An 11617-nucleotide genomic window follows, 5' to 3' on the forward strand; every position below is an offset into this window, starting at 1 on the left:
AAAATAAAATTTGTTATTTGACATTTATGATCCTATTTTTAAGAGAAGTTACATTTCATTAATGAGAATATTTTTGAATCACATAAATGTCCAATTCAAAAAAAATGAATCCTCTTATATATATAGTATAGATAGACATAGATAATAAAGTATAAACTTTTGTGTCTATCCATCTAGCAAAATAATAAAGCATGCATCTATTGAAAGACAATTTATGTACATGTAAGGTGTAATCATATTTTAGAGACCATATATTTCCGGTACATTAAAAATTAACCTTTTCAATTGACTAAGGGTGTGGGTCATGTCATGGTAACCACTTTTTTAAATTTTTGGTATCCTAAAACTTCAAAAACCTGGAATGGACATGTGTCCACCATGAAATTAAAGTCTAACCAGGGAATTAAACTTTAATTTCGGTGCTAGCATTGAATCCATACATGTCCACCATTTTCCTGGCACTATAGTACCTAAAAACGCCACTATAGCCTGTTTGGGCTATAGCGGCATTTTCTATTGTGGTGGTTACAAACGTCACTATTGTAAGACGAGGGCCTGTGCTGGTGTTCATAAAACGCCACTATAGGCCCTTTAAAAATAAAAAAATAAAAAATCGAATTTTTTAAAAGAGTAACATATTCCTAGAATATTCGGTTATAAAAGTATAAAATAAAATGACCTATAGTGGTGTTTTATGAACGCCACTATAAGTCCTTTTAGACTCAAGACTTATAGTGGCATTTTTAAAACGCTACTATAAGCCCAATGTTATACCGCGGTTATTGATAAGTCTATAGCAATGTTTTTATAAAATGCCACTATAGGGTATCTATAGTGGCATTTTTCATGAACACCACTGAGAAAAACGCCATTATAGGCAGCTTTTTTTATAGTGTTGTAACATTGGAAATCTCATCTTCAATATAAAGAAGAAATGTAAAGTAAATAGAAGGTGCCTGGAAGAGTTAAAAGATCAATAAAGAGTATAGAAGAAGTGATCAAGAAAAAAATTCAACAATATATACACAAACAATCTAAAGCTTCTAACCAAGTAATTAAACTTTAATTTCATGTGTGCTAGTATGGGATCCATACTTATCCACCGTTCTCACTATAGCAAAAACGGTATCAATAGAAATCTCATCTTCGATATAAGGAGCAAATGTAATGCTCATAAAAGGTGCCTGGAAGAGATAAAGGAGTATAGAAGCTGGGATGCACGGACGTGGCAAAATGGCCACCGCATCCACGTCCAACGTGGCTTGACATGGCGATGTGCAAGGGATGCTGCTGCTTGCACATCAGTGAAGCGTCCAGTTTTTTTTTTTTTTTTTCGTTTTTCGACTTGTATCGACTCAGGCTGACTCGCATCGATTTTTGGGCCGAATCAGTCCGTATTGGCCAAAACTACCGATACATGCCAATATTAAAAAAAAAAGGTGCAAAACGCACCGTTTTGGACGAAATAACAAAACCCTAACTAATCTAACCCGATTCATTCTTCTCATCTTCAGCTCTCTCTCAATCGTCTCTGTGCTCTCTGTCTCTATACATTCCTTTCTCTCTGCCATGCCCACTCATCTTGTACCCACCAAAAGGAATTGCAGCATCAAATACATCATAGCAGTTCACCCATACTGTCCCAACTCGTAATGCACGTGTTAATGTGTTAATAGTGTCTATGTTCTTCGAAAAGATCCCAGCAGCAAGCCCATAGTGCGTGGCATTCGCTCTTCGAATCACCTCGTCAAGGTCCCTGAAATATTATAAATCCAAAGGTGCATTCAGTAGAGAGTTATTTAAAATTGCAAGTGTAAAAAAGGATTCGTTTCTCACTTGAATTTCAAGATGGTCTGCACTGGACCGAATATCTCGTCCTTTGCAATCAGCATGTCATCCTGATATAAATTAACAGTTAGTTGCCTACATAAACCATAGTATTTCAAAATCATCATGGTACAATGATGGTATAACTAAAAGGTACCTTAACGTTTGAGAACACTGTGGGCTTAATGTAATAGCCCTTGTCGCCAAGTCTTTCTCCCCCGCTTTCCAGGGTAGCTCCACATTCAACACCAGATTTTATGTATTTCAGAATTTTGTTAAATTGCTCCGTGTCAATCTGATTCATTTGAGTAAGCAACATTCAGTTTCATGTATCGCTAAAGATTGCAAACCAATTTATACTTGTAGTAAATAAAAGCAGCCAGAGACATAACTGATATTGTCCAAGAGTTTGTGAAGCTATATTACATGTAGAAAGTGAAAGTTATAAATGCAGATGAGGCTTCTCAAACAACATTCAACAATTTTGTAAGATAAGTGTCAAGCATACACAAATGTGACAGTAACATTTACTAATTCACATGAGGAATTGTTGTTGATTACCTGAGGACCTTGTTCAGTGCCCTCCTTGAATGGATCACCAACAGAACGCTTCAAAGCGCGCTGCTTTGCTTTCTCTACAAACTCATCATATATACTTTCATGTACAAATGTACGAGATCCAGCACAGCAGCATTGTCCCTTTGGATTGGAAAAAAATCATGATCAATAAATGAATTTTAACTTCCTTAGGACCAATCATAGTATCAAAACAATCCTATGGACAAACCTGATTAAAGAACAAAGCAAAGTGGGCAAGCTCCACTGCCTTATCTACATCAGCATCCTCACATACAATAAATGGTGATTTCCCTCCAAGTTCCAAAGTTACCGGCTTCATATTGCTTTTGGTTGCCAATTCAAGAACAATTTTTCCTGTCTCTCTTGATCCAGTGAAAGCAAGCTGTGCATAAGAAATTACTGAGAGTTCAGGAGGCATTCAAGCAATGACCAGAATATACAATATGAGAATGTGTTCTGGATTGTTAGTATTCCCCCTAATCATTTCAATATTTGATGGAATACCAAAGAAATATCATAATTGATTGCTAAACACCCTTACAAGAAATTTTTATCTTTCTTGAGAGGCAAATTACATCTAATAGGAATGCAATATTAAACATCTTAACCCCAAGGGTTCAGCTGAAGACCATGCCTCATGAAGTGGACGTCACTGGTTGGAGTCTTCTCCATCTAACCCCTTAAGGCTAATAAGTAATAAATCACTTGAACCAAAAGAACTTTTTAGACTACCTTATCCACATCCATATGACTGGCAAGAGCTGCACCAGCAGTTGGACCATAACCAGGGATCACATTTAGAACACCTGGAGGAAGTCCAGCCTGTCACAAAGATCATATGATCAGAATAAGTGATAAATAGAGCAGCTTATGTGCAGAAAAGTTGAGTTCAGAGATAAAACCTCGATGTAAAAAGAACAAAAGTTTATCTACCTCATGCAATAGCTTTGCTGCAACTAGAGCAGTCAATGGTGTCTGCTCTGCTGGTTTCAATACAATGGTGTTGCCACATGCTAATGCAGGCCCAACCTTCCAAGAAAACATGAGGAGAGGAAAATTCCATGGAATAATCCCACCCGCAACACCAATAGGTTCATGCAAGGTTTGCATATGGAATGGTCCGTTAGCTGGAACTGTGAGACCATGGATCTCATCCGCCCACCCTAAAATTTTCACATATAGAAAATCTTAGAAAACTTACAAAAATCGACAGAATGAAACGAACAATCAAAATATATAATGCTGAAGATGAACTATATCTATAGATTTACCAGCATAGTATCTCATTAGGCGTATCACCATTGGAATTTCATCTGTAGCAGCCTGTTGATATGGCTTCCCACTGTCCCAAGCCTCAAGGGCTGCAAGTTCATCATTGTGCTGCTCAAGCAAATCCGCAAAGCGCAAAAGTATTTTTTGCCTTTCCTGGATATTGTTTAAAATTTTTATTTTAAAAAAAAATCAATTATATGGATTGTAGACTGTATTTTTGTTCTACATCAAATAAAAGGTGAAAAATAAGAAGCACAATAAGGAATAGTTACATAAGCAGTCATCTTTGGCCATGGTCCTTCATCAAATGCCTTGCGAGCAGCAGCAACTGCTCGATTTATATCTTCAGCACCACCTTCAGCAACATTGGCAATCACTTCCCCTGTCCTGGGATCCAATGTCTGAAAAGTTTTCCCTGAGACCAAATTTATACATAGTAGCATACATCAGAATAATAAGAATATGATGTGTCTGAGGATACCATATTACCTAAAGTTTGAGGTTAAAAATATAGTGATTTATGGTATGATTTAAATATATATATATATATATATAGTAAATTATACATGCATTCAATTTTTTTTTTTTTTTGGAATTTGCAAGCTTATCTTATGGAATGATGAAGTACCATTTGGGTCCAAACTCATCTACATTACCTGATGCTGCATCGACAAATTTCCCATCAATCAAAAGCTGGGTATATTTTACTTGAACCGATGGCTTAATTGGAACCTCAGACATTCTTTTGCTCAAGCTAGTGGTAGTCTTACCTGACAAGGAAATAACATTCAACCAATAAAAAAGCATTATCACAAAACCCAAAACAAAGGAACGACAGAACATTTCTAATTGTTTTAAACATTTCTAAATTCCCAAGTTTATTTATTTTCAAAATTCGATTTCTTGTTTTTGCTAAAAGTATTGTAGCTTAACTCACAAATTCTGGTGATTATAATGACAACCGCAAAATTCAAATACCCCTCCCAACTATTGAATTATAATATTGAAAAACAAAAAAAAACTTATTCAATGTGCTTAGTCCATTTAGCATATAGTATATATGTATAATGTGATTTTCAATATACAAAACCTTAACCTGAACTAGATCTTAACCAAAAAAACATAGAATATCACAATCAAACAATTACAATAAGACACTCACACTTGACTCTCTTTCTCTGTGTGATAGCTTAATCAAATTGCTATATATTTACGTGTGTGTGTCAGTGTGTTTATATACCTATCAGTGGGCACAAATGAATGATTCTAGATTATTTCTACAACTTTATCTTTGTCTAATAATAGTACATACTATCTAGATGTACTACTATCTATCTCCAAAAAAAAAAAAAAAAGAGATGAGAAGTGTGACGCATCAAAAACGCCAAAATAATTGAAACTTTTTTTTTAATGAGCATTAACTATTTATAATAATTTTATTAAAGAATTATCAAAAGTTGAACCCACCATGGGTTTGTGTATATTATTATTATATATTTTTTTAGTTTAAATGTTTATTTATTTATTATGTTTGTTTATTACATAGATTGTAGCATTGTAGTATTATTATTACGAATAATTACAAGAATTACAAATTATTTTACAATTTTTTTTTTTACAAATTGATGATGCAGTGAGTGATTATTGGTAAAAAAAAAAGGTGATATTAATGATAAGCATAGATAAAAACCAATAAGAAGTTAGCTACATTAAGAGTGTTTGTTTGGAAGTGAAATAGGGTGGATGAAAAATTTTGGAGAGAAAATGAGAAAAAAAACTTTTTTGGAGTGTGTTTGGTTGGATAGAGAGGAAGGAAAATAAACAGTGGAGCCTAGATATTTTATCCTCTGGCATACCAAAAAGTTCTCTCTAAAATTAATGAAGAGAAAATATTTGGACAAAAAACTTCTCTTACTAACGTGCTCTGGATACTGTTCATTTTTTTTTCTTCGTGCTTTCTTTACTGTTTTGTCTTTGGTTTTTTTAACGTGTCAGCTGTTTCCCTCTTTTTTATATATATATATATATATATATATATATATATATATATATATATATATATATATATTTCCTTTAGTTTTTTTTGTCCTTTTCCTTCTTCTTTTTCTTTTTTATATAAATTTCCTTCTTTATCTTTTTTTTTTTTTTTGTCCTTCTCTGTACACTTTGGTTTTATTTTTTTGTTGATCTGTATTTTTTTTATTTGTTATTTTTTTATCTATTAGGGGCATGAAAGTAAATTTACACAAACTATATTTTTTATCCCTTCACTTTTTTACTCTCAAATCAAACACCATAAGAGAAAACTAAAATTTTTTCTATCTTCTCACTTTTCTATCGTCTTTCCATTGTCTATCCTCCCACTTTTCGACCCCTCTAACCAAACGAACCCTAACATTTTGCAAAAATGTTGTAAAATAGTTTGTAACTGTAATATTACTCTATTATTATTAAATAGTTATGGACAAATAAATAAAATAATAAATTAATGAGAAAAGGCTAATCCAAACTACATCGACAAAGACTTTTACTACTGCTATGAAACACTTATAAATAGAGCTAATTAATGTGACTAATACCAATTTAACAAGAGATAATAAATAGGTGTTTGAATTATTATTTTATATAATTAATACTTATATAATAAAATTTATAACATCCATAAATGTTAAGTTTTTTTTTAATTTGCAATATAAAAAATTTAAATTGTAAATTATGATAAGCCTATATGTGAGGTGGTGAACTAATTTAAGAATTTTATGAATTTTGGTTGTGCTAATAGAAGGACTATTCACTACAAAAAACGCGCGCTATAGCCGCGTTTTTTAGCCGCGTTTATAAAAAAACGCGGCTATACCTGACCTATAGCCGCGTTTAAAAGAAACGCGGCTATAGACCAAACCTATAGCCCCGTTTCCTAGAAACGCGGCTTCAGACCCAACCTATAGCTGCGTTTTGTTAAATGCGGCCATAGGTTAGGTCTAAAGCCGCGTTTCTAGTACCTTGAGCTGCGTTTTACGTCCGGACTATAGCCGCGTTTATCAAAACGCAGCTATAGGTCCAGACAAAAATATTTTTTTTATAGGGTGCTATGTATAGTAGAACAAATTTTTTTTATAAGGGAGGGTTATAGCCGCGTTTCACAAAAACGCGACTATAGGTCCAGTCAAATAAAATATATATTTTAAAAAGATGACTTGTATATCCAAATAATTTTTTTTTTTTTTAATATAAGGGGGGGCTATAGCCACGTTTTTAAAAACGCGGCTATAGGTCCAGTCGAATAATATATATATTTTTTAAAAGGATGACCTGTGCATCCGAATAAATTTTTTTAGTCTAAGGGAGGGGCTATAGCCGCGTTTTAAAAAACGCAGCTATAGGCAACACCAATAAAAAAGTCCAGAGCCCACTTTCCCACCTACCCCCACTCTTATCTTTTCTTTCTTTGGTCATTGTTTGCTTTCTTGGGTTCTTTCTTTCTTTCTTCTCTGCAAGTCACGCCCAGCTCCTTTTTTTTTTTTTTTTTTTTTTCCTTCTTCACTCCAACACAGCTCTTTTTTTTTTTCTTTGTTTCTTTGTTGCTGCTTCTTCTTTTCTTTTTTTCTCTCTTTCCTTCTTTTTTTCTCTCGTTCCTTCTTTTTTTCTTTCAACACAACGCACACACTCCTCTCACCGGTACACTCCACACCACCATATACTTCATTTTTCAAGCAAGGGTCACTGGAAAACTTCATAAGAAAAGCTAAAGGCTCACTCATCTCTACTATTTGAGGTAAAAATTCTCTAATTTTTTTTATGGGTATTATACTTTTGCTAGAAGTTATTTTTGCTATTATGTTGCTGATATTGTGCTTATGTTTAAATAGGTTTGTATTCTTGAGTTTTTGTGTTCTTTGAATGGATTTAGTGTTAAATTTGGGTTGGTTTTGTTTAAATTTGGAGCATGTTGCATTTGTACTGTCAGTATATTGTGTTTGATTTTGAATTTTCTGGGTGTGTTTGATTTAAAACTTTTTGGGTTTGTGTTTGATTTTGAATTTTTTGGGTTTGTGTTTAATTTAAAAAAAAAAATTTGTTTGAATTTTGAATTTTTTGGGGAAAAAAAAACCCAGAAAATTATTTTTGTTTTAAAAAAAAAAAGGCTGAATTTTTGTATTTTTTGGGGAAAAAAAACCCCAGTAAATTTTTTTTTTGTTTTTAAAAAGACCTATAGCCGCAGTTTAAACGCAGCTCAGGTCTGGTCTGTAGCCGCGCTTTTAAAAAACACGGCTATAGACCTGAAGCCTATAGCCGTGGTTCAAAAACGCGGCTTCAGGTCTGGTCTGTAGCCGCGTTTTTAAAAACGCGGCTATAGACCCGCAGGGGCTGTTGCTGCGCCGCTTAGGCTGGGGTTGTAAACGCGGCTTCAGGTCTATAGCCACGTTTTCAAGGTCTAGACCCCTTTTTTGTAGTGATTTGATTAGTCAGCCAACTCAGTGCTAAGACCGTTTATCAAAAAACTCTAAGACCGATTATCTAGAGGTTAATGGTGGGGATACCGATTATCTAGACGTTAATGGCGGGGATCGGTGTGAAGGTTGTAATAATAGTATCACTAAACTTATGTGGAATTTTGTGTAGGATATGGTTTTTCTATTTTAAAGGTTTGTTTTAACAATGCTTGGATTCTTCTTTTAAAAAAATATAAAATAAAATAAATAAAAAACACACACACACTCACACCAATGCTTGGATAAAATGGGAGTATGAATCACATCATAATTAGTGGGTTTTGGATGAGACTTAAGAGTAAATTTATGGACAATTATCCTATTCCTATCCAAATTATGATGAATACCAAATATTTTAGTAACTTCTAATTTAGAGCTTTGACTTTCTTTTAAAAAAAAAGTAATCTTATTATACCGGTTTTTTGCATGCAAAGAATAGGTAATGAATTCACTTCTTTCTCCACACACACACACACACACACACACAAATCATTTGTTTCACTTTTCGGTAATTAGAAATTAAATTATATTGTTGCCACTATAATGTCTCAATTCAATTGAAAAAGAAAAGGCTTTTATTAACAAGAGCCAAGCCACTATTGTTAAGGTTACAATGTTTATTTACAAAATTAGTTGTAATCATAGGCTACAACCTTACTTAATAAAATAAACATTACTTCATATTTTGAAAATCTAACCATTGAATTGCATGTTCTTTACACTCTTACATGTCAAGTTTTTGGTCAATCGGATATTATTTATTATATAATCTATAAGCTTATATTTTATGCATAATATTTTAAACTATATAAACTTGCAATTTAAACAATTTATTGATGACATAACTATTAATCTTTAATTTTCTGAAAATTTTGCAAGTATGGAGAATATAAGAAGAGGATGTAATCCAATAGTAAATTTGTTAAACTTTACCATTAATAAAAAGATATTAAGTAAGGTTGTAGGCTATTATTGTAGCCTAAATAGGCTATAATTAAATTTTGTCCTTTATAAAATAAAACTAGTAATTGTCTCATGCGTTGCAATATTTTTTTTAATAATTTTTTTTTTCAATTATTATTGTTGTTGTTATTGTTGTTGATGCATAAAAACTCGTATGCAAATATAGTTATTTAAAAATATTGTGTAGAAGTAATAATTGTAAATAACTAAAAGATAACTATAATGAAGGATTATTTTTTTAAAAAAAGTTATAATCAAGAAAAGCAAAATGGCTTGAGAAAATTACATGTGCTATCATTGCATGCATCCTCATATTTTCATTTCAAAATTAATTACATACTAGTTAAATTCCCGTGACATGCACAGTTTGATCATAAATTTATAAAACATAATTTTTTTTTTTTGAAAAAGATACTTATTATATTTCATTTTGCAAATAGCTATAATTTATTTACTCTTGTGGTCAATCTACATTCCACCTTTGCACTCAAGGGCCAATCTCCTCTACTTCAAGTAGTTTTTTTTTTTTCCCCATGAAAACAATCTTACAAAGATCTTATTGATTCTTATCAAAAAATCAATAAGATTTTTCAATGGCAAAAAAATAAATAAAGATTTATTTTCTTTATTTTTTACTTTATTCTTTTCCTTAGACTTTAAACCTCCATAGTTCTCATCTAACATATCAAATTCTAATAGACATTGTTCATGTAATAGAATTGCTATATAATGAGATGATTGTATATCTAATGGAGTTGCAATATACCTAGTTTTTTAAGTGGGTTTTGTTACCCAAATAATAATAAAGGACATTAAAAATAGTTTTTACTTTTGAGAGAATATTTTATTATTGAATAATCATTTTCTTAAATTATATTTATTAGATACTATAATTCAATTTAATCAAATCGTACTAAAAATCTCATTAAATACATATATTTAAAAAGCTTATAATTATTAACTTAGCTAAGACTTATTGTGGTGTATTTAAATGTTTGAATTTGGTAAAGGGGCTTATAAAAAATAAGAGACTCTTTTATTTTTTTTAGATAAAGGTTAATAATTTGTATTTATTATAATATAGAAATATTTTTTTATTTTCAAAAAAATAAAAATGATAAACTTTAGAGATAAGCGGTAACTATAATTTTTTTTTTTTTTTTTTTTTGAACATGTATTTGAAAGTAGTGTAGTGATATATAGAAAAGTTTGGGTAGGAAAAATAAGATGAACATGAGGGGAAAGAAGGCTAAATTTTAGGAGTTCTCTTAGTTTTTAATTTTTTAAATTGGGGGTGTTTTACTTTTATTCGGATGAATTAAGAATAAAAAATGCTAAATTTTAGGGAATAAAAAGATGAACGAGAAGGGGAAAAAATCTTAAATTTTAGGAGTTCTTTTTTTTAATCCAAAATAAAATTTGTTATTTGACATTTATGATCCTATTTTTAAGAGAAGTTACCTTTCATTAATGAGAATATTTTTGAATCACATAAATGTCCAATTCAAAAAAATGAATCCTCTTATATATAGTATAGATAGATATAGATAATAAAGTATAAACTTTTGTGTCTAATCCATCTAGCAAAATAATAAAGCATGCATCTATTGAAAGACAATTTATGTACATGTAAGGTGTAATCATATTTTAGAGACCATATATTTCCAGTACATTAAAAATTAACCTTTTCAATTGACTAAGGGTGTGGGTCATGTCATGGTAACCACTTTTTTAAATTTTTGGTATCCTAAAACTTCAAAAACCTGGAATGGACATGTGTCCACCATGAAATTAAAGTCTAACCAGGGAATTAAACTTTAATTTCGGTGCTAGCATTGAATCCATACATGTCCACCATTTTCCTGGCACTATAGTACCTAAAAACGCCACTATAGCCTGTTTGGGCTATAGCGGCATTTTCTATTGTGGTGGTTACAAACGTCACTATTGTAAGACAAGGGCCTGTGCTGGTGTTCATAAAACGCCACTATAGGCCCTTTAAAAATAAAAAAAAATAAAAAATCGAATTTTTTAAAAGAGTAGCATATTCCTAGAATATTCGGTTATAAAAGTATAAAATAAAATGACCTATAGTGGTGTTTTATGAACGCCACTATAAGTCCTTTTAGACTCAAGACTTATAGTGGCATTTTTAAAACGCTACTATAAGCCCAATGTTATAACGCGGTTATTGATAAGTCTATAGCAATGTTTTTATAAAATGCCACTATAGGGTATCTATAGTGGCATTTTTCATGAACACCACTGAGAAAAACGCCACTATAGGCAGCTTTTTTTATAGTGTTGTAACATTGGAAATCTCATCTTCAATATAAAGAAGAAATGTAAAGTAAATAGAAGGTGCTTGGAAGAGTTAAAAGATCAATAAAGAGTATAGAAGAAGTGATCAAGAAAAAAATTCAGCAATATATACACAAACAATCTAAAGCTTCTAACCAAGTAATTAAACTTTAATTTCATGT

At 31.5% G+C, this 11617-nt stretch overlaps 1 protein-coding gene across 1 annotated transcript; it reads right to left on the reverse strand.

Moving 5' to 3' along the window:
- Positions 1-1521: 1521 nt before the first annotated feature.
- Positions 1522-4419, reverse strand: LOC142629091 (benzaldehyde dehydrogenase, mitochondrial-like). Its single transcript, XM_075803079.1, has 10 exons — positions 4335-4419; positions 3951-4093; positions 3678-3831; positions 3340-3569; positions 3139-3228; positions 2615-2788; positions 2389-2526; positions 1985-2122; positions 1837-1898; positions 1522-1756 (listed from the first exon to the last, which is right to left on the reverse strand). Exons 1-10 carry the CDS (start codon positions 4417-4419, stop codon positions 1522-1524), a joined length of 1449 nt encoding a protein of 482 aa, XP_075659194.1.
- Positions 4420-11617: the final 7198 nt, after the last annotated feature.

Source organism: Castanea sativa, chromosome 3 (assembly GCF_040712315.1).
Source record: "Castanea sativa cultivar Marrone di Chiusa Pesio chromosome 3, ASM4071231v1".
NCBI classification, from domain to species: Eukaryota; Viridiplantae; Streptophyta; class Magnoliopsida; order Fagales; family Fagaceae; genus Castanea; species Castanea sativa.

Coding starts and splice junctions, on each gene's coding strand:
- LOC142629091 (XM_075803079.1), bottom strand. CDS start 4,419: ATGTCTGAGGTTCCAATTAAGCCATCGGTTCAAGTAAAATATACCCAG. Junction 3,570..3,677: donor CCTAATGAGATACTATGCTG/GTAAATCTATAG, acceptor TGAAAATTTTAG/GGTGGGCGGATGAGATCCAT. Junction 2,789..3,138: donor GTCATATGGATGTGGATAAG/GTAGTCTAAAAA, acceptor TCTTATGCACAG/CTTGCTTTCACTGGATCAAG.